Genomic DNA, 26,486 nt, shown 5'->3' with positions numbered 1-26,486 from the left:
CCCGAGGGCGGCGGCTGCTGCCCGAGCCCACGCGTCGGGGGCGGCCACGCGTGGGACGGCGGGGACAGCGCTCCCTCGGCCGCTTTTGTGATGCTAAAGAGGCCGGCGCTGAACCGCGGCCCAGCTGCGGCCCGGTGCCGCCCCCGGCCCGCCCCCCGCGCCCCCCCGCTCCGCCCAGCCCCGCGCCGCTCCCTGCGCGCCCCTCCGCGCCGCTCCGCCACTCCTCCGCAGCCACCCGCGCGCTTCGGACGGCGCCCACGGAGGCCGCGATGCTGCTGGAGCGGGTCCGAGCCGGTTCGGAGAAGGCAGCGGAGCTCTGCCCCTTCCCGCGGAGCCCAGGTGAGGGGAGGCGCGCAGATCCCCGCGTCCCCCCGCGGAGGCTGCTCTGGGAGCCCCGGGCCCGGCCGTGCTCCGTCTGCATCCCGGGGGCACCGTCGGGGCCGGGTCGGGGCTGGCTGCGGGGAAGGGCGGCCCGACGGCATCGGGGGATCCGTCCCGCCCGTCCCGGTCCGTCCCGCGCTCTCTCTCGCTCTCTCCTTCCTCGCCCCCGGTATCAGAGCCCCTCTCGCTGCCGGCCCCGCCGCTGCTCCAGGTCCCCGTCGGTCCCGGAGAAAAGCGGCGCTCACGGGAGCCCTGCCCGGCCCGGCGGAGCGGCGGCTCCTGCCCCGGGTCCCGCTCAACGAGGACAGGGACGGAACGGGGACTCCCCGCTGCCCGACGGTTCCCTCCGGCTGCGGGGACCCCCCGCGCCCCCCTGCCCGGCTCCCACGCGGCTTTTCCGCCGCTTTAGAAAAACTCCGTTAATTCTTCTTTTAAACGTTTTTTCGTCCCGTTGAACGAACGGCGCCAGCCCTGGCGGGGCGAGGGGAACCGGGCTGCGCCACCCCCGGGGCTCCGGGGCTCAACGGGGAAGCCCGAGCTGGGTTCGGGGCAGTGAAGCGGGGCTGTCCCGGCTCTCGCCAACATCGAAAGCTGTCGATGGGGCTTAAAAAAAACAACAAATCAACGACGAACCGGGACGGGGGCCCCGCCGGTGTGCGGGGACAGAAGTGTCACCGTGAGCGGGACCGACAGCACGGCCCGGCAGCCGCCGTGAACGGGCCGGTGCCCCCGGTCCTACCCCGGTTCGCTTTTCGTGGCTGTCCCCGTGGGCTCTCCGTGGTGCGCACAGCGCGACAGCTGCGCCTCTGACCCGGCAACCGAGAGCTGCTCGAGCTCCCCGGGGATAGAGAGACACCGCCGAAATCGAGCCCCCGGGAGAACGAAGGACGCGCAAATTCTATTTTCCCGCAGGACACGGCGCTCGTTTACTGCCCCGCGGTCCTGCGCTCCGTCGGGGCCCGAGAAGGCGGCGGGAAGGGCTCGGCGGGGCTTACCGTGGCCGAGCGCCGGTCCCGGGGGGTTCGCCCCGCCGTGGGCGCCGAACCGCGGGGTGCTTTGCCCGGACCGGGGGCACATCCCGGGGTTTGCGGCTCACAACGAGCTCGGGGCAGCGGCCGGCGCTGCGACCCCCGCCCGCCGCCGGCCCCGTCGGGGTTCGTTACCGGAGCCCCGGAGCCGCGTTCCTCCCGCCGGGCGCAGCCGGGAAGGGGCGGCGGGAGGGGATGTGCCGCCGGCCCCGGGGGCGGGGGGATTAAATACAGCGCGCCAGCCGCGATGCCCTCCCTGCCCGGCGCTTCGGAGCGGCACCGGCGGCGAGGCCCGGCGTCTAAAAATAACCCGCTTTAGCGAGTTAAATCCCCGGCGGGGCGGGGGCGGCAGCGCCCGGAGCGGGGCACGGCAGCCGCGGGTTTGGGGGGCCCGGCGGGGGCAGAGCCGCGGTTCCGAGCCCGGCCCGGCGGAGCCCGCGCCCCGCGGAAGATGCGCCGGAGCCCGCGGCCCGCCTGAGGGAGCGGAGCTGCCGCGGATCGCCATGCAGCGTAAGAGCCGCGGACCGGGCTGGACCGGGACATTGCCGGGCCGTGCCGTGCTACCGTGCCCGCTGCCGGAGCTCCGTCCTGGCCGGGGCCGCTGCCTTCAGCGCTGCCGCTGTTGGGGTTGCTTGTTTGGACGCGGTGAATTGTGAAGGATAACGATTATCGCCTCCACCTCTTACCCCTGTGCACGGCGATCCAGCTCCTATATCTACATAGAATTATATTCACATAGAAATACTCTCGTGTCCGTACCCATCTGTTCCTGTACAGCCGTGTCATACATCTCTCTGCCTCTATTTACACCGATATATCTGTATTTATGTACCTCATACCCATATTTTCACCTACTTATCTCTATCTATACCTATATACTGAAATCTATATATTTATGTCTATATATCTGTACATTTCGTTATCTATCTGCTGTATCTGTTTATTTTTATATCTCTATTTCTCCATGACTGTATCCGTATCTTTTTCTGTGTAATCTCTATCGGTATCTAGAGGGGGACGGGACAAGACTGCTGCGTTTTTATTTTCAGTGTAATTCTTTTAATTTTTGGTAGTTTCTTTCCCCACTCCATTCGGGTTGCCCGCAGGTGAATTTTGGAAGTTTAGGAAAAGGAAAAAGAGCCTGGGATAATTACAGATTTGCCGGCGGCTCGCTCGGGGGGCTAATTCCGTTTCCATCACTTCCCTTCTTGTTTATCCCGGTTTTCTCGGGCACTTCTCCCGGAGTGTTGCTCGGCCCGGGCGTTCGCTGCTCTCCACGACGCCGTGATAACGAATTTGAACGAATAATGGTTTTTTTCGTGCTGTTTCTCGGGCTACCCCCGGGGCGGCGGGCCGGGCCGGGCCGGGCCGGTCGGGGACCGGAGGGACCAGCGGGGCCATCGGGGCTGACGGAGGCTCCCTCCCCGCAGAGATCCCGCTGTGCGCCGGCTGCAACCAGCACATCGTGGACAGGTTCATCCTCAAGGTCCTGGACCGGCACTGGCACAGCAAGTGCCTGAAATGCTCCGACTGCCAGACGCAGCTGGCCGAGAAGTGCTTCAGCCGCGGGGATGGCGTCTACTGCAAGGAAGATTTCTTCAAGTGCGTGGGAAGGGCCGGGGGGCGGCCGGGCCGGGCGGGGGGCACAGCCGGGCGCGTTTGGGGTTCAGCACCGGGACAGCGGCACCGGGAGCAGCACCGCGGACAGCGCCGGGCCCCGCGGGGACCGAGCCCGGCTCCCCCCGGCTCAGCGGCCCCGCTTGTCCCCCATGCTCAGGCGCTTCGGGACGAAGTGTGCCGCCTGCCAGCAGGGCATCCCCCCGACCCAGGTGGTGCGCCGGGCACAGGACTTCGTTTACCACCTGCACTGCTTCGCCTGCATCGTCTGCAAGCGGCAGCTGGCCACCGGAGACGAGTTCTACCTCATGGAGGACAGCAGGCTGGTCTGCAAGGCGGACTACGAGACGGCCAAGCAGAGAGGTACCGCTTGCCCCGTCCCTTCCACCCCCGAGGGCGGCCCGGGGCGCTCCTGCCCTCCGGGACAGGCTCACACAGCGGGCGGGAGGGTGCCGGGAGGGTCGGGGGTCCCGTGTAACTTCACCCCTAACTCGCCCCGTGCCGGCAGAGGCTGAGTCTACGGCCAAGAGGCCTCGTACCACCATCACGGCCAAGCAGCTGGAGACCCTCAAAAACGCGTATAACAACTCGCCCAAGCCGGCGCGGCACGTTCGGGAGCAGCTCTCGTCGGAGACGGGGCTGGACATGCGGGTGGTGCAGGTGAGAGCGGGGCACGGGCGGGCCGGGCCGGGGCGGCGGGCGGGGAGCGGCCCCGCAGGCCCGGAGCTCCCCGCGGGCCCCGCTCGCAGGTCTGGTTCCAGAACCGCCGGGCCAAGGAGAAAAGGCTGAAGAAGGACGCGGGGAGGCAGCGCTGGGGGCAGTACTTCAGGAACATGAAGCGATCCCGGGGGACATCCAAGTCCGACAAGGACAGCATCCAGGAGGAGGGGCCCGACAGCGACGCCGAGGTTTCCTTCACAGGTCGGTGCCCGCAGCCCCGGCCGGGTTTGCCCGGGCTGTGCCCTCCCCGCAAAGCTGCTGCCGTGCCCCGGCTGCTTCCACCCCTCGGGGCCGCGGTCGGAATTTGCGGCAGTGAAACAGAGGGTGAAACCGAGGGGCCGAGGGGGGAGAGGGGCAGAGACGAGGATTCCCCGTGGGGCGGAACCGGAGCCGGGGCAGCCGGGCCGGGGAACGGCGGGGGAGGCTCCGTTCCGCCTCTGACCGGGCCTGGGAGGCTCCGCTCTGTCCCCGGCCGGGCCCCAAAGCTGCGGCAGGACCAGGGAGAGCTCCCCGGGCAGCGCCGTGGTGTCAGAGCCGCTGCTCAGACATGGTTTTCCAAGGGATCCTTGAAATAGAAAATCAGGAAGCCCAGAACCACAGAATGTGTCTGTGGGAAAATTAGTGCGTTTTTGGTTTTTTGGGTTTGTTTTTTTTGGTTTTTTTTTGTCTTATTTAGGGATGGCTTTAATTGTGCGGTTGCTCTCTAGGACTCTTCAGTCCTGTGGGAGCTGTTCCTGTGCTGCAAAAAGGAAATTGGTGCATGTTAGGCTGCCTCTGCAGCAGTGTCCCCTTTTTGGGACCGAGATTTCTGGTGACAAGTCCAGGACAGACCAACAGCAGCTCACCCCTCACTCTCCATCCCTTCAGGGACAGGGCCCCAGGCCGGGTTACATTTGCAGTAAAATGTTCTACACAATCCCAGCTCCATCCCAAATTTTTGTATCATTTTTAGGAATGGGAGAGAAACTGAAATGCAAACCTCTGTAAATATTTACACAGATTGTGTATCTATAAACACACACTTTTTCATCTCAGCTCCTCTCCCGTGCTCCTAAAAACTGTTTGATTTTCAGTCTGTTTATGCACACTGTGTATCAGCTCATTAAATATGAATAGTCCATAAATAATAACTAAAAAATGTCAAACAATTATTGAGAGCTCGATGCCACAAACAGGTTTGTATCCCCGGCAACAGAGCAGCTCTCACTGTCCATAAAGCCCCTAACAAATATAAAAAAATTTTGCTGGGAACTTTAAAAATATTGCCCATTTTTCAGGAGTGTTTTTAAGCTACACAAATGCATTCTGTGTTCCTGTGGTTTCATTAGCCTGTTCCTGAGCAGACAAATACCTTAATTTAATATCTCTTTTCCTGAGCAATGGGGGATTTATCTTGCATTGGTTCAGGTAGCTCCTAAAAGCAATATCAAAATTCAAGATAAATTTCAAAACTGAATAGAAACAAAAGGTGGAAAGACATTGAAACAAAACAAAAGGTGGAAGATATTCACTTAGCCTTTAAAGAATTATTTTTAAATCACAGTCATATATTTTAATATGTACTTTTCATGCATATTTTTAAAATCCAAGATGTATTAGATGTTTGTACTCAGAGAAAAAATTAATCCCATGGCTGCCTATGAAGATTTATCAACAAGGATGGGAATAATAAGGAATTACAAGAGGAAGAGCGTGACTGCTCAGCTCCCATCCTTTTAATCTATTTATACCAGGTTCTGCAGGAGTTCCTGGTTGACCAGTGCTCTTCCATTAACCCAGTCCCTTTCCCTTGCAGACGAGCCCTCCATGTCGGAAATGAGCCATTCCAACGGGATTTACAGCACCCTGAGCGAAGCCTCGCCGGCGCTGGGGCGGCAGGCGGGCACCAACGGGAGCTTTGCCCTGGAGCACGGCGCCATCCCGGCCCCGGAGCCGTTCCACGAGCTGCGCTCCAGCAGCCCCTACGGCATCCCCCCGTCCCCCGCGGCCCTGCAGGCCCTGCCAGGCCACCAGCCCTTGATCTCCAGCCTGGTGTACCCCGACAACGGCCTGGCCATCATGGGACAGAGCGGAGCAGGGGTGCCCCAGCCCATGAGGGTGCTGGCCGGGAATGGACCGAGCTCCGACCTCTCCACGGGCAGCAGCGGAGGGTACCCCGATTTCCCGGCCAGCCCGGCCTCCTGGCTCGATGAGGTCGACCATGCTCAGTTTTGATACAGGGGCCGCCCCCAGGCAGCGGGAAGGGAAAGGACTCGGTGCTGTGAAATGTCACCTGCTCTTGGAAAGGACAGAGGGACAGCCGTGAGGGCCGTGACACGCAGGGAGCAGAGGGGATTTCGGAGATGAGCCTGGCATGATGGTGATGATGATGATGATGATGATGGACAAAGGCCCTGGCACTGCAGCCATTGGCACCCAGAGCGTCCCAACCAAACCGAATCTCGTGTCTTTACCAAACACCAGGACTTGTGCTTTACAGATTTGATATGAGGTATTTTGCATTTTGTTGTCGGTGCATTCTCCAAAGCGAGGACTTGCTCCATCACCCATCCACACCGAAACATTTTTAAGGGAAAATAAAATCTTCATCCATGGTGAAAGGTGTGACAATGTCTATATTTCTATAGGAGAAATGTTCATAGTGAATCACTTCAGAAATCCATGGTAGGAAACTTCTCTGTTCTTCCAACAGATTTTTTAAAAGTGCACCAATGCGGTATGTTTTGTTTTATTTGAATTTACATTATCTTTTCTAAAACAAAATGCTCTTTAATATGCCAATCATTTATCAACAGCCCTTTTCCTTTGTAAAATGAAAATCATATGTTAATTCTGCTTCTCCCCTTTTTAATTTGTAGCTTGCTAGGTTGACTCTTCCATATAAGCATTAAACCGTGAATAGATGTATTTATTACCAAGTAATTCCACGTTCATCACCAGGTCAAGAGGTGAATTTTCTTGACCCAGGGACACCGGTGGTGGATCTGGGTTGTGGATCTTATGCTTTTCCTTGAAATTTCTTTGTATCAGTTTTACTGCAAAGTGTCTCAAAAATCACCCTGATGTCTTGTTGCCAAAAACCTTCTCGGGGGGCCGGGTTTAAAACGAGCCCTTCCCCAGGCACTGCTGGAGTGAGCTCCCCTTCCCTGGGGACACCTCCCTGCTCCAGGCATTTGTGTATTTCCACAGATATCGTGCAAGCTGATTGTGAGGAAAGGCAAGACAATGTGTATATTGTTATCTGTAAAAATTATGGAATTAACTGTAGATTATGTGGATGTCCAGTGTCTTTTATTTATATTCTCGCTCTCTCTCTGATGATCAAATACTTCAAGGTTACGAATAAATTTGTCAGCTAAACTTTACATAGTCTTTTGCTAAATTCACATGAATATCAGTGAATAAAAAACCTGAAAAACTAAAAACACTTAAAACTTGATGCCATGATTGAACAAAGTGTTGAAATATTCCCTTTCAACAGAGGAGCAAACCCACTGATGTAGAAATGCTTTGTAACAAAAAAAATGAGGACATGGGAGGTAGCAGTCCTTGGGAGATCTGAACAGGATTGCTCTGGCTTTGATAATATTTTTGATGGGACATTGTTCTTTTTCAGCATTTGTGGCAAAGGTGATGGCTGATGAAAATAGACTCTGATGCTGTCTTTTTGCAGAAAGTTGTGAATGTCAAACACAGATATGGAAATATTTTGATCAGAAAGAAAGGGAAAAAATCCTCAGGGAGTCAATTTGACCAAACATATGAATATATTTATATTTATGTACACACAAATACATATCCAGACAAGCACACACATCCACATGTCCATGGTCACACTGCTGGGGGCACAGAGCAGGCTGTGCTGAGCTCTCTGGTTTGAGGATCTGAGGACAGACACTTCTTAACACACGTGGGCTCTGAGGTCCTCACTGCCCTGGGAATTCAGGGAATATTTGCACTGAAATTTTGCAGTGCCCATGGAGCAGCAGCACAGCCCGGGGTGATGCCCGGGTACCTGTGGGTACCTGGAACATCCCAGATTTTATTCCTCACCTTTTCTAAAGGACTCGTGGCACTGCTGGGCAGTTTGGGGGCTGTGCTGCCCACAATGCCCATTGCCCCCTCCTGCCTTTCCCTCCAGGTTCTGCTCTCAGGGAGCACAAGGAGCCTGCCCAAAGCAGAGCAGGTCCATGGGCACGCCCAACAGAGAAATTCCCTTTTCTCTCCAGGAGATTCACTCCAAGAGCCGTGGCAGGGACAGGAGAAATCCCAGGCAAAAATTTGTTTCCTTCAGTTGTGAGCTCCTGAGTCCAGAGCTGGGCTCAGCAGCTTTTCCTTCCTTCTCCAGAAGTGAATAATAAGGAGACAACTGTTGCTGCCAACCTGTAGTTACATCACAGGGAAATTTCTTAAGGAAATTTATGGAGTAAATAGAAAACTGTGGGATTTAAAACAAGCAGATTGCAGAACTTCACTGAAAGAGAAGAGTTTGTATTTTCAAGAATTCTGTGTCTAGAAATGCCCTCACCAAATCTGGGAAGGTGTTTTGCATCAAAATATTTTGCCAGTTCAAGTATTCATAACATTTTCATATAAAAGACTAAAAAATACTTTGAAATACTTTTATTTCATAAAAATTAAGAATTAACAACAGAAAGACAGAAATGCAGTTGGTTTTAGGATGATTCTGTTGTTATAAAAACAGTCTAATAACTGTAGTAATGGAACCTGTGTTTCATAGATATTTTTCTCATCGTTTCCCTCCCAGTAAATAACGGGTGCTGCTGGGAATTCCCAAGGGATGGCTGAATTTAAGAAAGGAAGAAATGCAAATCTCCCCATGCCTTTGTGCTTTGCTCAGAAAGGCAGAACGGGGCTGGAAGTTGCTGCTGCTTGTGCTGCTCTGAACAGGGAGAGGAGCTCTGAGTGTCCTGAGCTCAAATTCAGGGATTGCATTTCAGCCTCTCCTTTCAGGGCCGAGGCTCAAGGATTCCATTAATATAAATGCTTTCTTCCCATTAAAAAGAAAACCAATTTGAAGGAGGCAAATAAAACTAACACTGTCCAGCTGACTGACAGCTTGTAAAACCCAGGCAGAGTTAGGGAGAGGAGGTTTGCACTGCTCAATTTGCAGGTGACTTTACAGCCTCCACTGATTTCCATCAGTGCACGACATGGGAGGCAGGAAATTTTTTGTCTTCTCAATGAGGAAAGTCTTTCTTTTTTTTTTTCCAAACAGCACATTCACCTTTGTGCCTAAACTTGTGTTCCCTACAGAAATGTTTAGGTTTTATGCCAAATAGTAAAAGCAGCTTTTGTTTTTTTCTTCTTTGGATTTCCCATGTGAGGCCAATGAAACCAAATCCCTCATGCCCAGGGGACAGACACCTCCTCTCCTACCCAGTCTGATCCAGGGGAGGAGGTGACAAAAGGGCACCAAGAGCTTGGGCACAGAGCTTGGGGACCTCAGTTCCCTTTTGGGGGTGTGGGCCAGGTGAAACCCCTCATCCACAGGGAGCAGGGAAGGTGGACATGGCCAGCTCACCCTCAGGTCCCTCTGGTGGCTTCTCCCAGATGTATCAGAGCATCCAAGCAGAGGTGTTCCCATCACCCTCATGCCCACCTCACCTCCCCCTGCCCAAATCCTCAGGAAGAAGGTAGGAAAACCTCCAGATCTTCCTCCTGCAGTGCAGGCAGAGCTGCTGGGTAGCACCAGGGAGAGTCCCAGAGATTTGGTCTCAGTAAATATTCCAGCAAAGGTGCTGTTGACAGGAAACTTCGTCACCAGCTGCCCATACTTCAGCAAAAGCAAATCCCACACGTTTTTTAGCTCCCTGGTTCTTCTTCCACCGAGGCCTGAAGAGTGTCCCTGTGTGTCCAGGGAGGGCAGAGCCAGTGTCAGGCTGGACACAAGCCCTGCATCCCACTCCCACCCAGGCCCTGGCCTCTCCCAGCTCCTCTGCAGAGCCTGGAAAAAGGCTCCGAGTCAGCTGGAGGCGAGTAAATCATTCCTGACAGCTACATCTCTACAGGGCAGTTAGAATTAATGTAACAATTTGGCGTTTAATGAAGCAACAACATGCTGGGCTGCAGAGAATAGCTGGGACCTGCTGCAGTCATCTTATAATCCCTGAGGGACCCAAACGGCAGCGGCTCCATCAGATGCCGACTTGTCAGGCTGAGCAAACGGCCGGGAGGGGACAGCGAGGGACAGCGGAGCGGCCGGGAGGGGACAGCCCCTCCTGCTGGGGACAGGCAGCTGAGCACGGCCCCAGGGACCGAGCCTGGAGCCCAAATCCCCTGTGCTGCAGGGAAGGGCTCAGCCCAGGACAGAGGGAGCATCCCTGGGCATCCCCCGGCATTGCCTGCCCGGAGCTCGGGGGATGCTCAGCCTGAGGGGTCACAGAGGTGCTGGAAATGTTGTTTGTGTAAAAAAATATTTTGTGAAGCTTGTCTAAGAGGAGTAGAGAGCCCGAGGACCTGCCTGGAGCCCAAATCCCCTGTGCTGCAGGGAAGGGCTCAGCCCCGGACAGAGGGAGCATCCCCGGGCATCCTCTGGCATTGCCTGCCCGGAGCTCGGGGGATGCTCAGCCTGAGCGGTTACAGGGATGCTGGAAATGTTGTTTGTGTAAAAAAAAATTTTGTGAAGCTTGTCTAAGAGGAGTAGAGAGCCCGAGGACCTGCCTGGAGCCCAAATCCCCTGTGCTGCAGGGAAGGGTTCAGCCCTGGACAGAGGGAGCATCCTCGGGCATCCCCCGGCATTGCCTGCCTGGAGCTCAGGAGAGCTCAGCTGAGGGGTCACAGAGGTGCTGGAAATGTTGTTTGTGTAAAAAAATATTTTGTGAAGCTTGTCTAAGAGGAGTAGAGAGCCCGAGGACCTGCCTGGAGCCCAAATCCCCTGTGCTGCAGGGAAGGGCTCAGCCCTGGACAGAGGGAGCATCCTCGGGCATCCCCCGGCATTGCCTGCCCGGAGCTCGGGGGATGCTCACCATGAGGGGTCACAGAGGTGCTGGAAAATGTTGTTTGTGAAAAATATTTGGGAAGCTTGTCTAAGAGGAGTAGAGAGCTAAATCAGCACTGGAGCGGGGAACTGCAGAACAATGTTTCCTAAATAAAAACCAGCCCGATCAGGTGCTCTGCACCCCAAAGTCAGGTTTCTGCACAAGTTGCAGGTACTCAGCCCTTTGCAGGTTAAGGCCTTTTATAAACACTCCCTGCATGGAGGAGGAGGAGAGGGGAATGAATGCAAATGACTTTGGAGACAATCTCCCATTCCCCATGTATATACACACACTCTCCAAGCACCGCAGGCTGCAGCAGCTTGGATGCTTTAAAATAAATCATGCAGCGCTGTTTTTTCTTTTCCTTTTTTTTTTTTTGCTTGCTTGCTTTTAAATGAAAGCACAGCACAAAACAACATCCCCTCAGTCCCACCCCAGCCGGGCTGGAGCTCCTCTCTGGGGCTGGCTGTGTGTGTGTGTGGCCATAAACCTCCCCAGGTTTTGTTGTGAAGCCTCACGGTCAGCGGCTTTAAGGGCTTGACAGGTTTATAAAGTGCTGAGTGTCCCCCAGGGAGGGCGGCACTGTTTGCAGGGAAGATGAAGCGTGCCATATCCAGCTGGTCTAACAAGGCAGCGGGAAATCTAAATTAATTCAGGAATCACTTCTGTTTTGCCCAGGGAGGATGTTGTTCTCCATCCATGGAAGCAGCCCATTGGAATACTCATTAACAGCAGGGATGGGGTGCAAGGCAGGGCTCCCCTCGCTGTGCTGGGGTAAATCAGGGCAGGGAACAGAAATGCAAAGCACAGGAGGGAAAAGTGCAGGGACAGGGCCTCTCTCCCACAAACACCCACACAGGGCTTCCAGGGCTTGGGGTGGGAGGCTGATTTCCACTTGAAACAGCAGATTTCCCCAAATCCGCCTGGAAAAAGGGATGGGCCTCACCAAGGCCCGCCTGGGCTCTGCAGGTGAGGCCAGAGGGGAATTATTGAATGGCTCCTGGCTCCCTCATCCAGGGCTGTGTCCTTGCTGATTCCTAATTTTTCTCAACAATCACAGAGTCACTCTCTGCTGACCATGTAGGATCTGGGATTGAGTCTTCCCTCTGGATTGAAGGTCAGTTCTGCTGGTTGTGTTTGGGAGAGATGGTTGCAAAATCATGAGGTGTGGGGTTGATTTCATCTCGGGGTATAGTGCTTGGTGTTTCCCAAGCATTTGTCTTGGAATTTGTGTGGACCATAAATGAAACAGATAAGGAGGACTCCTGATTCTTTTCACAAATAGAACCCCCCCCAAAAGAAAGAAAAATCCAAAACCAGCATCTGCTCCAATGGCTCTGAGCAGCCCAAATCAGAGCCATGGGGAGCCCTCAGTAAATGAGGGAGGATTTGGGCAGCTGGGCTCTGTATTTGGGAATTGGGCTCCAGTTGTTGAGTGTATCACATTGAATTGGCTTCATAGGATGGGATTCTTTTACGAGAGTGTTTGAGAAGGAGCAGAGCCAGGTCCTGCCTGCTCCTTGCCACCAGCAGTACTCAGCACAGCCTTTTCATTTTCATTTCCTGAACATTCCCTCCTCACTGTGGCCTGTTTCTGACAGGAGGCTGCCATGAACTTCAAAATTAATTTTCCTGGACTATCCTAATCATTCTAGTTGAAACATCCCCTTGTTATGCCTTTATTGGGATCTGACTCTGGGGGTTAAGAGTGTTTTGATGAACCTGTCTGATGTGGCAAAATTAAAACTTATTCTGGTTTTAATTTGTACTAATCATACGCTCAGAAATAAAGAATTGGTCCCCCAAGTGTTTTTCTGGACTGGAGGACCAGGCTCATTTATTTGCAGGGATTAATAAGCTGCATGCTAATTGTGGGATGCTGATATTTGCCATGCCACAGCACCAGGGCAGCACAACCACCCTGAGCCAGTCTGGAGCCAGGCTGCAGCCCAGCTCCATTGAAATACAGATTTGTGCAGGTTTTTATCACTACATTTGCCAACAGAAAAACCATTATGCTCCGAAATAAATTCCCTTGTGTTAGTTGAAGCATCTCGTTAACTTAGATGAACACTAATTGACATGCTTTGATCAGGTGGGATATTTCTGTCCCTCTTCAACATGAGGGTCGTGTCCTGTGTGTGAGTTGAAGTGTTTGGACCAAGCACAGGGATGCAGTGAGTCCTGAGCCACCCCTCAGTGCCAGCATTTGCAGGAGCTGTCACCAAAACACCACCAAAGCAGCAGCTCAGACATTTGCAGTCTGTCCATGCGGCACAGGACGTGTCCCTGGTCCCTTGCATGACCCTGCAGCCCAGGTGAGCCTGTGTCACCCCTCTGGGCACTGAAACACGATCCCTGGTGCCCCTGGGGGCTGACACTTTACTTGTCATGAATATTGGAGGAAGCCAAGCAGGGCTCGAGTTGCTGCGGCTGCAGGGCCAGGGCTGGGATGCCTGGGCAGGAACGGGCAGCAGGAATGTCAGGGGAGGCTGCTGGAATATCCAGGAAAGCTGCTGAAGGCTCCTGAGGCAGGGCTGAGTGTGGCCCCATCATCCCAGATTGCTTTATGGGGACAGGAGTCACCTCCTGTTTCCACCAGTGTCGAAGTGAGGGAGCGACCACCGTTCTTGATTTCTCATCTGACTCCACTTTATTCACTCAATCAGTCACTTTTTATAACCGTGTTAATTAAGTTCATGCATATTGCAAAATCTGAGCTCCTGACAGGCTGTAGAGAAAACTTCAGCTCCTCCTTTTGTTTACAATACCTGAAGTTAGTTTACTGAAACCAAGATCAGTGTTCCCACCATAATATGAAAGGTTCTCAAAACCTTCATATCTATTCCCAGACTGGCCGTCTGTTCCCAGTAGCAGCCAAGGACAGAACGGTCTGAGAATCTTGTTGTTTATATAAAAGGTGGCTGAGAACCTAATTATTTACAGGATCAAGCCTGGGAAAGGCTGCTTTTACAGCAGGCTTCTATCTTTCCCTCAGCTGAATACCTTCATGGCCTCTTTCTTTAAGCCATGCTTAAACCAGGCTCTCCACACACCAGGGTAGATGTTTTACTTTCTAAGGCTCAGCAGAGGATGGAGGAAGGGAAACCAGAGTTCTCTTCATTTTTCTTAAGCCTTTCCTTGCTCCTGCTGGGAATTAGTGCAGGGGAGGTGCCAAACTTTATCCTACCCTGGGAATGGCTTGCTGAGGTCTCTGCAGCAGCACTTTTGGGTGTGTTTGTGTGTTGGGGACAGTGTGTGCACACCCTGACACAGCCTCTGCCCGGGGAGCTGCCAGGGGGATGTTCCACTACAGATTGGAAAGAAAAGCCAAGATTTATCTCAGATATTTTTGTGCTGTCTCAGCCTGCAGCCTGATGGGGATCAGGAGCCAAATCCACCTCGGAAAAGCAGAGTTGAAGGGACATGAGGCTGAGGCAGGGAGACACTGGCGGTTAAACCCCTCCTAGATCTTGGGGAGCTCCCACAGCTCAGGCAGCTCACTCTGGAACCACCTCTCCACTATTAATTAGGGCTGGTTGGTGTGAGGAGGAATCGAGGAAGGGCTCTTGATGCAGCCACACTTCCCACAGATGTTGCTGCGTATCCATTATGGCCCCTGAAAGCCTTGTCAACGTTTTTCCAGGGAAGAATGAAAATGTAAATACCTTTAAAATGATTCAATGTCACTGTGGTATGGGGAAAGGTCATGCTGCTAAAGACCATTTATCTTTTTGCCGATTTAAAGAGCTTTTTTCCTATTACATTTTTTGAAATTAATGTTTTTAAACATTACCCAAAGTAATGCTAACAATTAGGGGTTTGTGGGATTGATCGTTATGCGGGCTGGGATTTAAATGGGAAAAGATTTGTTTTAGGTAGTCATTGCTGAGGGGTTTTAACAGACTTTTTGATTTATGGCTTATAAAAGTGTTTGTGCAATTTAACGGAAAGACAAACTGAGATCCTGAATTCCCATGTAAATATGGGGGTAGGATATTCTTTGGGAGTGAGTTTGGGATTATGGAAGCACATAAATGTTCAAATGTACAAACCTGAGGTGTGCTTGGAGTGACAGGGGCCTTATTTGTGGATTAGGAGTTGGAGGAAAAATATGTTGGAGGCTTTGCTTCCCTTTGTCCACGTGCAATGCTGCTCCTCACTGCTGGGAAGACATTTGGAATTCTATGCTATATAGGAAAAAACAAAAAAGCTTTTTAGGACCATCAAGCCCAAGATTCACCACTAAACCATTCCATTGGCACCACATCTCCTTGGATTTGCTTGGAAAGGTGGGAAGATGCTTTTTGCACCTGTTCCATGGAGGGCAGCAGTTGGGAAGGTGGGACACTGCTCCTCCCTTTGTGCCGAGGGGAACCAAGACCTCCTTGTTCTCTTGTGGAAGGGGCTAGCAGCGGGCCTGCTAGCTAAAGGAGCGAGAAGTAAGAAGAAGAAGAAGCTGATAAGGAGCTTTCTCCAAGGCTGTAACCAAGGAGATCGAGAGAAGGAAGATAAGAGCATTCTGCAGCTGGATGAAGCGTTTTTAGAAAGTTAGGTGGAGTCAGAGTAACTTTTCACCAATGACATGGTATTGAATTGTTGTGGCCAATAGCTAAGGTAGAAGAAGGGTAAACAACTGGAAAGTGTATAAAAGATCAGCCATTTTCATTAATAAACTGTTGCCAAGTGTTACCAACTGAGACTGCTTGTGGTCTCTGCTTTATGTGGTGACCGCCTCGACTGCGACATTCTCTGTGAGCTCCAGCCATCCTGCAGCTCTTCTCTCCCTGAGCCTCTGCAGATTGTGACACCTGAAAGTCTCCCAGCTCCTTTCACAGGAAGAATTTCAGCAGCACTGACCCCTGCTTTGGGGAAGGAAGGAAGGGGTGGAAATAGCTCTGCTCCACCACAGCTCTTGGCCTGCCCAGACATTGCCACATTTTTCACCTCTGTTGCCCCTGCTACAGCAAGTGTGAGGCAGCGGGGATGCCACAGCTGGTGCTTTGCATGTAATTTTCACCCTCTTGTTAATGACCTTGCAGGGATTAGCATGGCCTTCTCCATATGCCAGTAGATTATGTCTGTTGGCAGCTGCTGCTACTGGAGCAAAATGGGATAGTTTTCATTAGGAGTGCTTGACATTAGGCTGCCCTGGGTGTCGTCAATCCTAAACTGTCAGTGCCTGTGAATAAAGCAGTGTACAGATGTGATTTATTAGATGTGCTGCTGCTTTGCTGCAAATGTGGCATTTTCAAGTCAGCAAGGGCTGGCAGAAGTGTGAAAGGGACCTTCCTGGTGTTCCCTGCTCACCCACAGGCTCAGGGGCTGTGCAGCAGCAACGGGTGGAAAATCTGCCCTGAAATGACTGAGGGACAGGAGGACTTGGGTAAAATCCCCCCTGTGCTGCTCTGTAGAGCTACTCACTTGTAAACACAAATGTGTTTGTGTTTATTGGAAGGAATCTGTGAATTTTGCAACAGCTTTAACTTGCAAAAATGTTTTGGAAGATCACTTCTATCCAACTTGAATGAGGGGTGGGGGGAACAGGCTGTTCCTCAGTGTGGGAACACGAGTTGGCCTTGAAATTATTTTGTTTTGATGATTAAGAAAATATTCAGATTTACTACACAGACCTCTTCCCTCCTAAATCAAGCAGTGCAGAGGAAAATCATCTTTCAATATCACCTTATCCCTATAACTGAATCAGGGGCATATCCTGAATTACTTTTGCAGGCTGAGGAGGACACAGCTCACTCCTGGGGACACAATTTCCAGGGTGCAGGGCAGGAGGGGGTGAGATCCTCGCCCAGCTGCTGGGGAGGGATGGTACAGAGGCTTCCCTGGGAGGAACCAGGCTCTCTGTGTTCTGCAAGGTTATTAATCCTCTGTTTATCCTGTTTTAAAATAAGCAGTTTAAAGGAGGCTGTCAAGATGATAGGCCACAAATCCATGTCATTCGTTTGATTTGCAGCAGCAGAGCTAAAGCCTCATGTGTCCCTCCCTGAGCAGAGGGGGTTGTGCTCCCCACGGGCTGCAGGAACATCCCAGCCCACCCTGGAGCAGGGACCCCTCCTCAGGCTGGAATGCTCATTTGGAAGGGCCAAACTCTGTTCCTGGGAGCATCCCTAGAGCCATTCCACAGAATTCAGGGGTGTTTTTAGGGCTGTGCTCACCTGACAGATCCATCCATCACTGATTTATTGAGCACAGACTTGGGGAAGGGAGCAGCTGCTGGGAGGGGTCCCAAAGCTCCTCACTCTGCTTGGCTTTGTGCCCACTCATGAACAGGTCACCAGCCCTGCTGGGCAGAACAGCTTCACTGCTGCAATCTAAGTGCTTAAAGGCTCTTTTCCTAAGTTCAGTAACCCCCAATTCACTATTGCAATCAATGGGTAATTATTTAATCAGCAAGAGTTCTATTAAATCTAAATTAATATTGAGATTTGGTTTGGAAGTGGTGATGTAAAGTGAATTTTGTTTATTGCAATACAAAAGCTTGGGGCAGAGCTGAAGCAGCTCAAATGCCCCACAAGTACAACCAAAAAACAAACAAGGAAACCTGAGAAAAACCTCAAATCTGGATCAAGCTCGTTGATTGGCACATTGTAGGGTGAAAACATCATAAACAAACATTCCCTGGGGCTGGGGGCGGGATTTGGGCAGCTCTGCGTGGGCTGGGGCTGTTTTGTGTCCAGATCCCCAGGGAGAGTGGGGTGGGGGCTGCAGGTGCCTGGGGAACAACTTGCTCTGAGCCCCTGAGAGATTTCCCAGTCGGAAGAAGGCACTGGGGAGTGGTGAGAGGATGTGGGCAGGGATGATGAATGAGGAAGGAGGGAAAAAAAGCAGTGAGAATGGAGAATGTGAAAAGAAGCGCTTGAACTCTGACTGTGGCAGTGTTACACCCCAGATGGGTTTGGCTTCTGTCTTTAGCAGCAGGAATAAAGCATCTCCCTGGATAGTTAGAGACAGGATCACACAGTTATTCCTCTCTCTGGAAAAATAATGCAGGTTAGTTAACAGGGGTAGTTCTAGAATGCCTAGGAGGTCATCAGAACACTCTCTCATATGTATCCCAAGCTCCAATCTCAAATAAACACAGGAAAAAATGTAATAATCATGGCTGTTCTCTTGCCACATGTTACAGCAGCAGGTATTTGCAATATCAAATTCAGTAGGAAAGTCTCATTGGTTTATTTCCTTCACTTTCATTCTGTTCTCATTAGAGAAAAGCTCTCTCCAAAGTTTAGCTAATTATTCAGGTTACTGGTTTTCAGCAAGGTTTACATTCTCTTGACATTAGAGGTCTAAATTAGACAGAATTTACATGAAAGCAGCTTTAACACATTGGTTGTCAACACCTATCAAATATGATGTGATTTTAAATTAAATTCTGGATACCGGGACCACACCACAGCAGCCTGGAGGAAGCAGCATCCTTGCTCCTGTGTTCAGGGATGATTTCCTCTCAAGAATCTGGCACATGACATTCCCATACTGCAGTCCCTGCAGCTGGAGTGAAAATTACTTGGTGGAATATTTGGGAAGGAGAAACAGCAATTCCCAATTTAGAGACTTTCCCTGGGGCACTGCCAGGTACAAACCAATCCCAGGGTGTCCTGGCAGCAGGAAAACCTGGCCTGTGTGGTCTCAAAGAGGGAAACTTTGCTTAGCAGGTGCAGAGATCCCAGTTTCAGGGACTGAGATAACCAGTTAGTCCTGGTTTCAGGGACTAAAATAACTGTAATAACTCTGGATTAAGCTTACCCCCTCCTTGGCTTATGACCATCCCTGGGTAGATTGTCACAAGCAGAACCAGAGGTTAAAGCTGCTTTCCAAACCACCCAGGGACCACTGAGTTACCAGGATGCTCCTGGTTCTTGACTAGATTTTTTTAATGAAGTGTAAGTCTGTAACCACAAGACACTAAAAAACAATTGCATTAAATCAAGAACTACATTTGACTTTATGGATTGTTTATGGGATCTTTCTTTTATTAATTCTTTATCCTTTAATATTATAAAGGATTTGTGTCTACAATAAATAATGTAAAGTTACATTACATCCTCTTTGGCTTAAAATTTTAATATTCCTATTGCCCATGTCCATAAAGAAATTGTGTTTGAGGTCATTGCATATGTATAGCTGCAGCCATAACCCTAATGGAATTACTATTCAAGCAGAGCTGAGATTAGTATGAATGCCAAGAAACTACCAGGCTGTCAGGGGAAAAGGTAAAAGTTCAGAGTTCAGCTTGCATCCAAATTATTTATCTCCCTAATAACTTAATAGATTGAATATATTACTTGTCAGTGACCTCGATGTACAACAATAAAGACCCCTTGGTAGTGTCAGAAAATATATGAGACTATAATAAGTAGTACTTATGTAGTGGAATAAAAACATATTCTTTATGATAATGAAGTCTCTTCCCCCCAAGGACACAGCAAGGACATGAAACCATGTAAATATAAACACCAGCTTGTGTTTGATTACAACCAGACAGATTTTTTCTCTCCAAAAATCAGCACTGAGGGAGCTCATCCTGCAGGTGCCCTGGTAGTGCCAGTGGTGCCCCACACACAGCAAGGATGGTTTGTGCCCTTTGCTGCTTGCCCACAGTCACATCCTCCACCCCATCTCACAGCCACTTTCTGCACAGAAGAGCCTCCTGCCTTTTCAGACTTCCTGCCACTTCTAATTATTTCCCCTCTTGATCTCCCAAGCATTTAAAAGAATTATTTAAATTAGAGTTTCGGATCAAAGGTAATAGTGCAAATAGGCCTGTTGTAAACATGCCTAAAAATAGGGAGGTAATTTCCCTGAGTGCTGTGGTGTCTGGAGCAGTGCAGCACAGTGTCTTTATTTCTCTGTTTCCAGGTCTATTTTTCAAGGCTTCACACTCTCCAAAGGGGAAAACAATAAGCTCTCGAAGGATATTGTTCTTTAATAAGGCTTATGATTATGGATTTTTTTCTTCCTCAGCCAGCAAAGAATCCCCATTAATATACTCAAATGGAATGAGTCTCTTCTCTTTAATAGGTCATTTTAATCATATATTTAAAGTTTCACTTGGAGATAGAGGGGGAGAGGGGGCACAGGAAAAAAAGGGACTTATTTGATCTGTTTAATGTTTTTGAATTAATCCTCCCGGTGTTTCCAGCCGCGGTGTCCATGCCAAGCTGAGCAGTGGTTGTGCAGCTGGCTCTGATCCGTGTCAGGAGCAGTCCCCTCACATCCTGGGGTACCTGGGGTGTGGGACTTGAAGTGGTCCCATATCCAACAGGAGCATCATGGAAAAGAGCTCTGCATCCTGTCTCTGCTGCAAATCCTCCTTTCTTCCTCCAGCAGCTGCATGCTGGGCTGAGCCTGTCCAAAATCACAGGACCCAGCCCTGCAGGTTTGTCCCTGCTCCCAAAATCCCACTGGAGCTGGCACCTCTGTGCCTGGGCTCCTGCTCCCCCAGCAGCCTCACATTTTTGATTGTATTTATGGCCCCTAATCTGTGCTAGCAGCCAGGATCAAATACATCTCCAGGTATTGATCAGCTTTAGGCTGATAGAAGTTCAAGCTCACGAGGTCTTGGTCTTTGACCCTCAAATAGGATATGAATCTCAATCCAATAGACTGATATTCACACGCAGTCGCTGCCCAGGGTTGCAGGCTGCAAGGGAAAAATCAATGAAGAGTGCTAATGATTCACAATTTATAGAGCAGCTGCCATTTTAATATTAGAATAAATGTTATATTGCAAAGGGATGGGAACATAGGTGGTGGCATGGAAAATATTTCTTTGGAGCCTCTTCTGTGAGGAAATGATGTGCACAGGATTTTATGAAGTATAATTTATTGGCCTCATTTAGACTTATAATTTAAAACTCCTTATGAAAAAGGTATTTAACTAGAGTGGATTGGGTAAGGAAACAGCAAGGGCAGAGCTGGCTGGCTCAGAGTGCTCCAAGCACGTGCTGGTGGGGAAAAGGAACCAATGCCCTAATACATGAGCTTGGATCTAAGAATTCCCCTTCTGCTTAAACATCCCACAGCATCTGGCAGCAAAGAGGCCCTGTTCTCTGTCCTGGCTCTTGAGAGCAGACTTGTAAATGAAAATATATGTATTGAACATGCTGATGAGGAATATGGAGCACATTAGGATTAAATCATGGATCATGGCAGGGCAGAAATTCTGCTGGGTTGGGGTGTGAGGGTTAGAGAGAGACTGGGGGCAAAGAGAAGGGGCAGGTTGGAAGGCAGATTTCAAACCACTGGAACATAGGAACTCTCTGTCCATATCACATGGAATTTGTTATATTCTCAAACAATTTTTACAATTAATTCGTTTCCTTTGAGATTTCTCTACAGTAGCTCATGGGGGCAGGGAATTGCTGGACTGGCAGAAAGGCAGGAATTACAGGGATGTCAGAAAGAATGGAGGATGCTGTGCCCTCCTGCCTTTTCCTGGGGCCCACACCAGGAGGGAATGGGCAGGAGGGAATGGAATGTCCTTGGCTGCTGCAGCTCCCAGGGTGACCCAACAGCTGTGAGTGCAGTAAGTCTTCACCTGTAAGTCCAGTTCACAGGACACTATTTCAGTGTATAATAATGTCTTTCACTGCACAGATGCAAATGGTAAAAGCATTTTCAGCACAAAGAACTCAGGCTTTTTAGAACAGACAAGGAAAGATGGAAATCCTACATCAAACCCGCAATTTATGGCATCTGGTTTGGCCATCTCTGTATTTATTTTTTTATAGAAGTGAAAAGAACTTAAATAATTCATCTGCCTGAGAGCTCATAACTCTCTGGCCTGTGTAGAATATCTTTCATATATCTCCTAACCTGGAGCCTATTGACAAACTCTATGAAAAATAACAGCCCTTTCACTGGCAAAAGCAAAATCCAATTTATTGATTGTGATAGTCTAAATAATGGCATTTCTATGGACAAAAAGGTATTGCCCAAACAGGTTAGAGCTTACTTAGGGCATGAGATGTCCCCTGCATAACATCATAAACCCAGAATCTACTCCAGGCTTTTCCTTCCTTGGTTGTACAGCCTTTGTGACCAAACTATTGGACTTCTAATGAAATTAAACTCAAAATTTCTGGGAGGGGGACTGAGAGGAGGAACAGACCCAGAGCATGACCACATTTTTATAGTTTGATGAGATACAGCAAAGGTTTATCCACACAGCTGCAGGAGTAACGATTAGGGCTTCTGGATTGACTAAGGGGATCCCAGTTCTCCTGCTGACAGACTAAGTCCTAAATCTTGCACCCTGGTCTGATACTAGAACTATCTGCAGGTCAGGGTGGGTTTGTTCCAAGGTCCTAAATTTGCACTAAATTTTGCTTTTCCCCATCTTGACAGATTTCTGCTTTCCTTTGTTGTTTTTTCCCCTTTATTCTCTGTCAGATTCTCTCTAATTAGGCAGCAAAGAGTTTGTTACAGCCTCATAAAATACTGAAAACCCTTCCTCATCAATTCTGCCTGTTTGAAAATGTTGTTCTCCAATTCCAGCCTTGCATACATTCTGTTATTTAATTCATAAATGTTGAAATAGGGGCCTAAGAGATCCCAACTGTGTCTTTTTACATAATGAAATTACAAGGAGTGATACGTTACTACCATCCATAAACTTATTGTGCACTTTACATAAAATTCAGATGGGGTGGCTCTGCATGCATGCAGATTTGATATTTTCAACTTTATTAAAGAAATGACTAGAGTGCTGGAAAGGCTGCTGTGCTGTATGGTCAATTCAGATCCTGGGGGCCATAAATCTGAGGGGCTGTGATTTGTTGTTCTTTGCTCACCATAAATTAAGGCTCTCTTGATGGAAAGGTTGGCTCCATTTGTAGCAGTTTAGGTCACAGTGTTTGGACAAAGATGTGCTGGGAAGGGAATCTGTGCTAGGTCCAACGAGGGAGAGAGAATATCTTTATTTTATCCAGCTACTGGAGCTGGAAGCCAGCTCTGATTCTGCAGCACAGATTTTCAAGTCAGGATAACCAAGTGAGATATTTGGCTGAGGGTTGATTGCATTTTAAGTGCTTTTGATGTGTTCCTTGAAGATTTCCTTTCCCTGAATGAAGCAGTGGTTTAACCAACAGGGTGAAAGGCAGGGCTGGCTGCAGGTGGGATTTGGGTGGCCCATCCAGCAGCTGTGTCCTCATTTCCTGAACAGAAAGAGGACACTGGGGCAGTTCTCAGGAAAACAGCACAAACAGGGCAGCACCATGTCCTGGGCAAAGCCAGCCCTGGGTAGTGCACATGATCTGGTATGGCAGAGACACGTGGCATTGTACAAGTAAAATTACATAATTTTATCTCCATCTCTAGTAGTAAATGTCCCAAATTGCTATTTAATGGTGTCTTCACTGGGTAAGGAATAGGATGATACACAGGGTCTGAGAAAGCAAAGGGTATTACTGCTTCAACCATGAAATCATAATATCATTTAAAAATCAATCACTTCAAAGTGCTTAAATCTGTCATATCTAGCATGAAGGATGATTTAGTTGATAGTTATAATTTTCCATTAAGAAAAAATAATCACTATTCCTAGGTTTCCTTTTCCTCACCGAGATTTAAACCTTCCTTTAGTGAGGAAGGGAAAATGTTCTTGCCATTGAGCAAGATAAAGAGCTGTTGGTTAGAAACAATCTCAAAGCAATGCTGAAATAACCAGGTACTCTGAAAACACTCCAGAGTAATGATCCTTCCCATTGTGTGTTCCTTTCCTAGCACCAAATTTTGTAATTAATAAGGGAGATGAGCTGCAAAAGGGAACTCTGCAATTTGAAGGAGAAAAAAAATAATCCAAGCAGTAACTTCTCTTTTTCTCCATCTGGGAGAAGATTAACACTGGGAGAGGTGGCACTGGGATAAATACAACACTCCCAGCTTATTGTCTCAAAACAAATCAAACATAAAAAAATCCAGAATAACTGTTGATAAATTGGCATCTGACTTTTCCCTGGAGACGCTTTTATTGGAAACAGAATTATTCTACTATCTCATACCTTTGTGAGAGCTTAGAGCTGTTTAAGAATCCAGTAAACAGCTCAGGGGTATTGGCGTTAATTTTGCCACACTAAGACATAAGGAGTTTAATATTTTCTGTAATATTATTGTAACACAGGACAGGTAGGTGTGGCGCATTCCAGATCTGCTCTGAATAAATATTAGGTGAGGAAACGAAATGTTATTCCAGCGAGGAATATATTTCAAGTTTATTATTGAAGTGGTGAGGTCAGCCTGGAATTCCCTCTCCCAGAGAGGCAGTGCTGGCAATTGGATGTTAATCTGTGTTAGATCCCACATCTGCTCCTTATCAGCATCTCAACTTTAATTCAGGAGAATTTTAACCTTGACCCTTTGGGGCAGTGCCTGGCTGGTCTGGGCATCCTGGGCCTGCTAAGGCTGCCCAGTGCAGGGGAGTGACCCCTACTGAGGCTTTCAAGGCTTTCCTGGTGCCAAAAATTCCCTGACTCAAGTCCGTGCAGAGCTGAGCAGTGCCCAGCTGGGGTTGTGATGTTGTCTGTGAAAAATCTGATTTTTGTGCTGGATGAATGCTTTACCCATTGATTGCCAGGTAGTAATTGCCTGGCAGGTGCTGGCTGAGGGAGCCAAACTTGCTATTTACACCCCAGCAAGAATAGGGGGATTAAAACACAAAATCAGAGAAAAATGGGAAATCTGAGCTGGTACCTATGAAATGCATGTGAACTTGTGTCCCCAGTGTGCAGGGAAAGCTGCTGTGACCCTGCAGTCTGCACATTCCTCCAGTGCTGACACAAAGCACCTGACAGGCTCTCCCAAACAGCAGCTTGAACTTGAGGGGAATTGCTTTTGCTGAGCAGCGATTATAATTCCATGCTGTATATCCAGATTTTGACAAGTAAATCTCATATTTTAAACACAGGATTAAAAATTTTTATTACTACAGTGGGGATTAAGTAGTAAAGCCTCAGAATGTAAGTCTGCAAAGTAGGAAACAGGAAAATAAAGTGAAATCTATTGTTCAAAATAACTTGGGCTTAACCCTCTGTCCCCTGGTGGAGACCCAGATTGCCGTGGGCAATAATTATCCACGAGTCTCCTGTAGTATTTCACAGGACAGGTAGGGGATATGGGATTTCTTCCTGTTGTTTTCCAAATCCCTCCATTTCCGGACCTGGCTGCACCATCATGCTCAGAAATAACAGTGGCATTGAATAGCATCCGAATGGGAAACCCAAACCAGCCAGGTTCATTTGCTGCTTTGGCTTGGCTGATTACAAAGGAGCTCATTTCCGTTCTTGCTTGCTTGTTTTTAGAGGAAAGTCTCTTTATTAAGAGTTTCATTGTGAAAGTGCAGTAAATAAAACAATTTCTCTGCTGAAAAGCTTTCAAGGCTTTGGGTGAAACCCTGACCCACTGGAGCCAGCAGAAGGACACAGAGGACAAGGGCCTGGCTTCTGCTGTACCAAGGATTCAGCTATTTCTACCAATATTGCTTTTCTGAACAACTAATGAACTCCTAGTTTCCAATTAGCTGTTCCTCTGGATACAGCTTAGGAATCGAATAAAAATCACAGGCACAATCTGAATTCTTATGAATCTGAAATCTTTACTTTTGGTTCTTCTGGACAGGGAGAATTCTAAAATTTTTAATGGCTTTCTGAAAATTAATTTCCATGTCTTCAGGAAGAAGCTGTGAGCTTTGGACTTGTTTTTAGAATTAAAAGTGAAATGGTTGATAAACATAAGCCTTCAGATGTTCCCCCTGCTTTGCTAAGGGGCTAAATCTATCTGATCACAAGTTAATTACCAGCTGTTTTCACACTACCAAAACATCCTTAAAAAACAAATCAATGTGTAATAAATGATTTATGTGTGTCCAATAATTAAAACACGAATGCTCAGCAGTCACCAGCTTTTACCACACTGGAATTGTCAGAAGGTGCTATTTCATTCTAGCAGTATCAGGTTTTATTTTACCTCCTGATTCTTGCACAAGGAGATAAAATCATTGAACATACAATTATTTAAATCCTCTCCATGGCAGGAGTTATAACTCTGCATTTATTTATTATGCCAACCACTGTTATTTTGCTTTGTGGCACTCTCAGCTACTTTGCTGTTTCTCCACGTAAGGAACACACGGAGGTTTGGCTAAACTGCATACAAAGGGAGCTGCAGGCAGGAGTGGAGGTCATTCTGGGGCCAGAGAAATTTCAAGTTTTTCTTTCCATGTAATTTTAGCTGTCTTTTGATATGGTTCTTAATTAACTAGTAAACCTGCCCTTTCATTCCCAATGAAATGTATTGACGGTGCATTCTGACTTGGCTTTAATCTATTTTCCCTTTGCTGTAATCAGTATGAAGATGCCACAAAGCTACAGGTAACATTAAAAAGATCTTTTCTTTATCCCATGTGATTAATTTTCTTCTCTATCTCCTTTCCATTATGTAACCAGTGTAACAAAATAGTCTAGAAGCCTGCCTTGTAGGCAAGGTGGATTGAGGTTTTTGGTAGTACTGTCATCCTTGCTTGAAGCAGAGCTGGAGACAAGTCCTGGAGTTGGGAAAAACTCTGATTTTCCTCAAGGAAGGGCTGCCTTGCAGGGTCAGAGCCTGTTGTGGGGGCAGTGTGTGCTGCAGTTTGTGTGGTTGTTTTCAGGAGGACCTCTGCCGTTCCAGGGAGAGGGGTTGCACACATGGATGTGGGAACGCAGGATTTGCTCTGCTCTGTCAA

General features: G+C 49.1%; 1 protein-coding gene across 1 annotated transcript; it reads left to right on the top strand.

Moving 5' to 3' along the window:
* Positions 1-177: 177 nt before the first annotated feature.
* Positions 178-7,111, top strand: LHX3 (LIM homeobox 3). Its single transcript, XM_064727657.1, has 6 exons — positions 178-339; positions 2,840-3,011; positions 3,187-3,389; positions 3,535-3,686; positions 3,776-3,947; positions 5,542-7,111. The coding sequence occupies exons 1-6, from the start codon at positions 270-272 to the stop codon at positions 5,958-5,960; spliced, it is 1,188 nt and encodes a 395-aa protein (XP_064583727.1). The 5' UTR covers positions 178-269; the 3' UTR covers positions 5,961-7,111.
* The last annotated feature ends 19,375 nt before the right edge of the window (positions 7,112-26,486 follow it).

The sequence above is a fragment of the Zonotrichia leucophrys genome, chromosome 17 (genome assembly GCF_028769735.1).
Source record: "Zonotrichia leucophrys gambelii isolate GWCS_2022_RI chromosome 17, RI_Zleu_2.0, whole genome shotgun sequence".
Classification (NCBI taxonomy): domain Eukaryota; kingdom Metazoa; phylum Chordata; class Aves; order Passeriformes; family Passerellidae; genus Zonotrichia; species Zonotrichia leucophrys.
The sequence above is the reverse complement of the archived record's forward strand: the minus strand, read 5'-3'. Positions and strand labels throughout refer to the sequence as shown.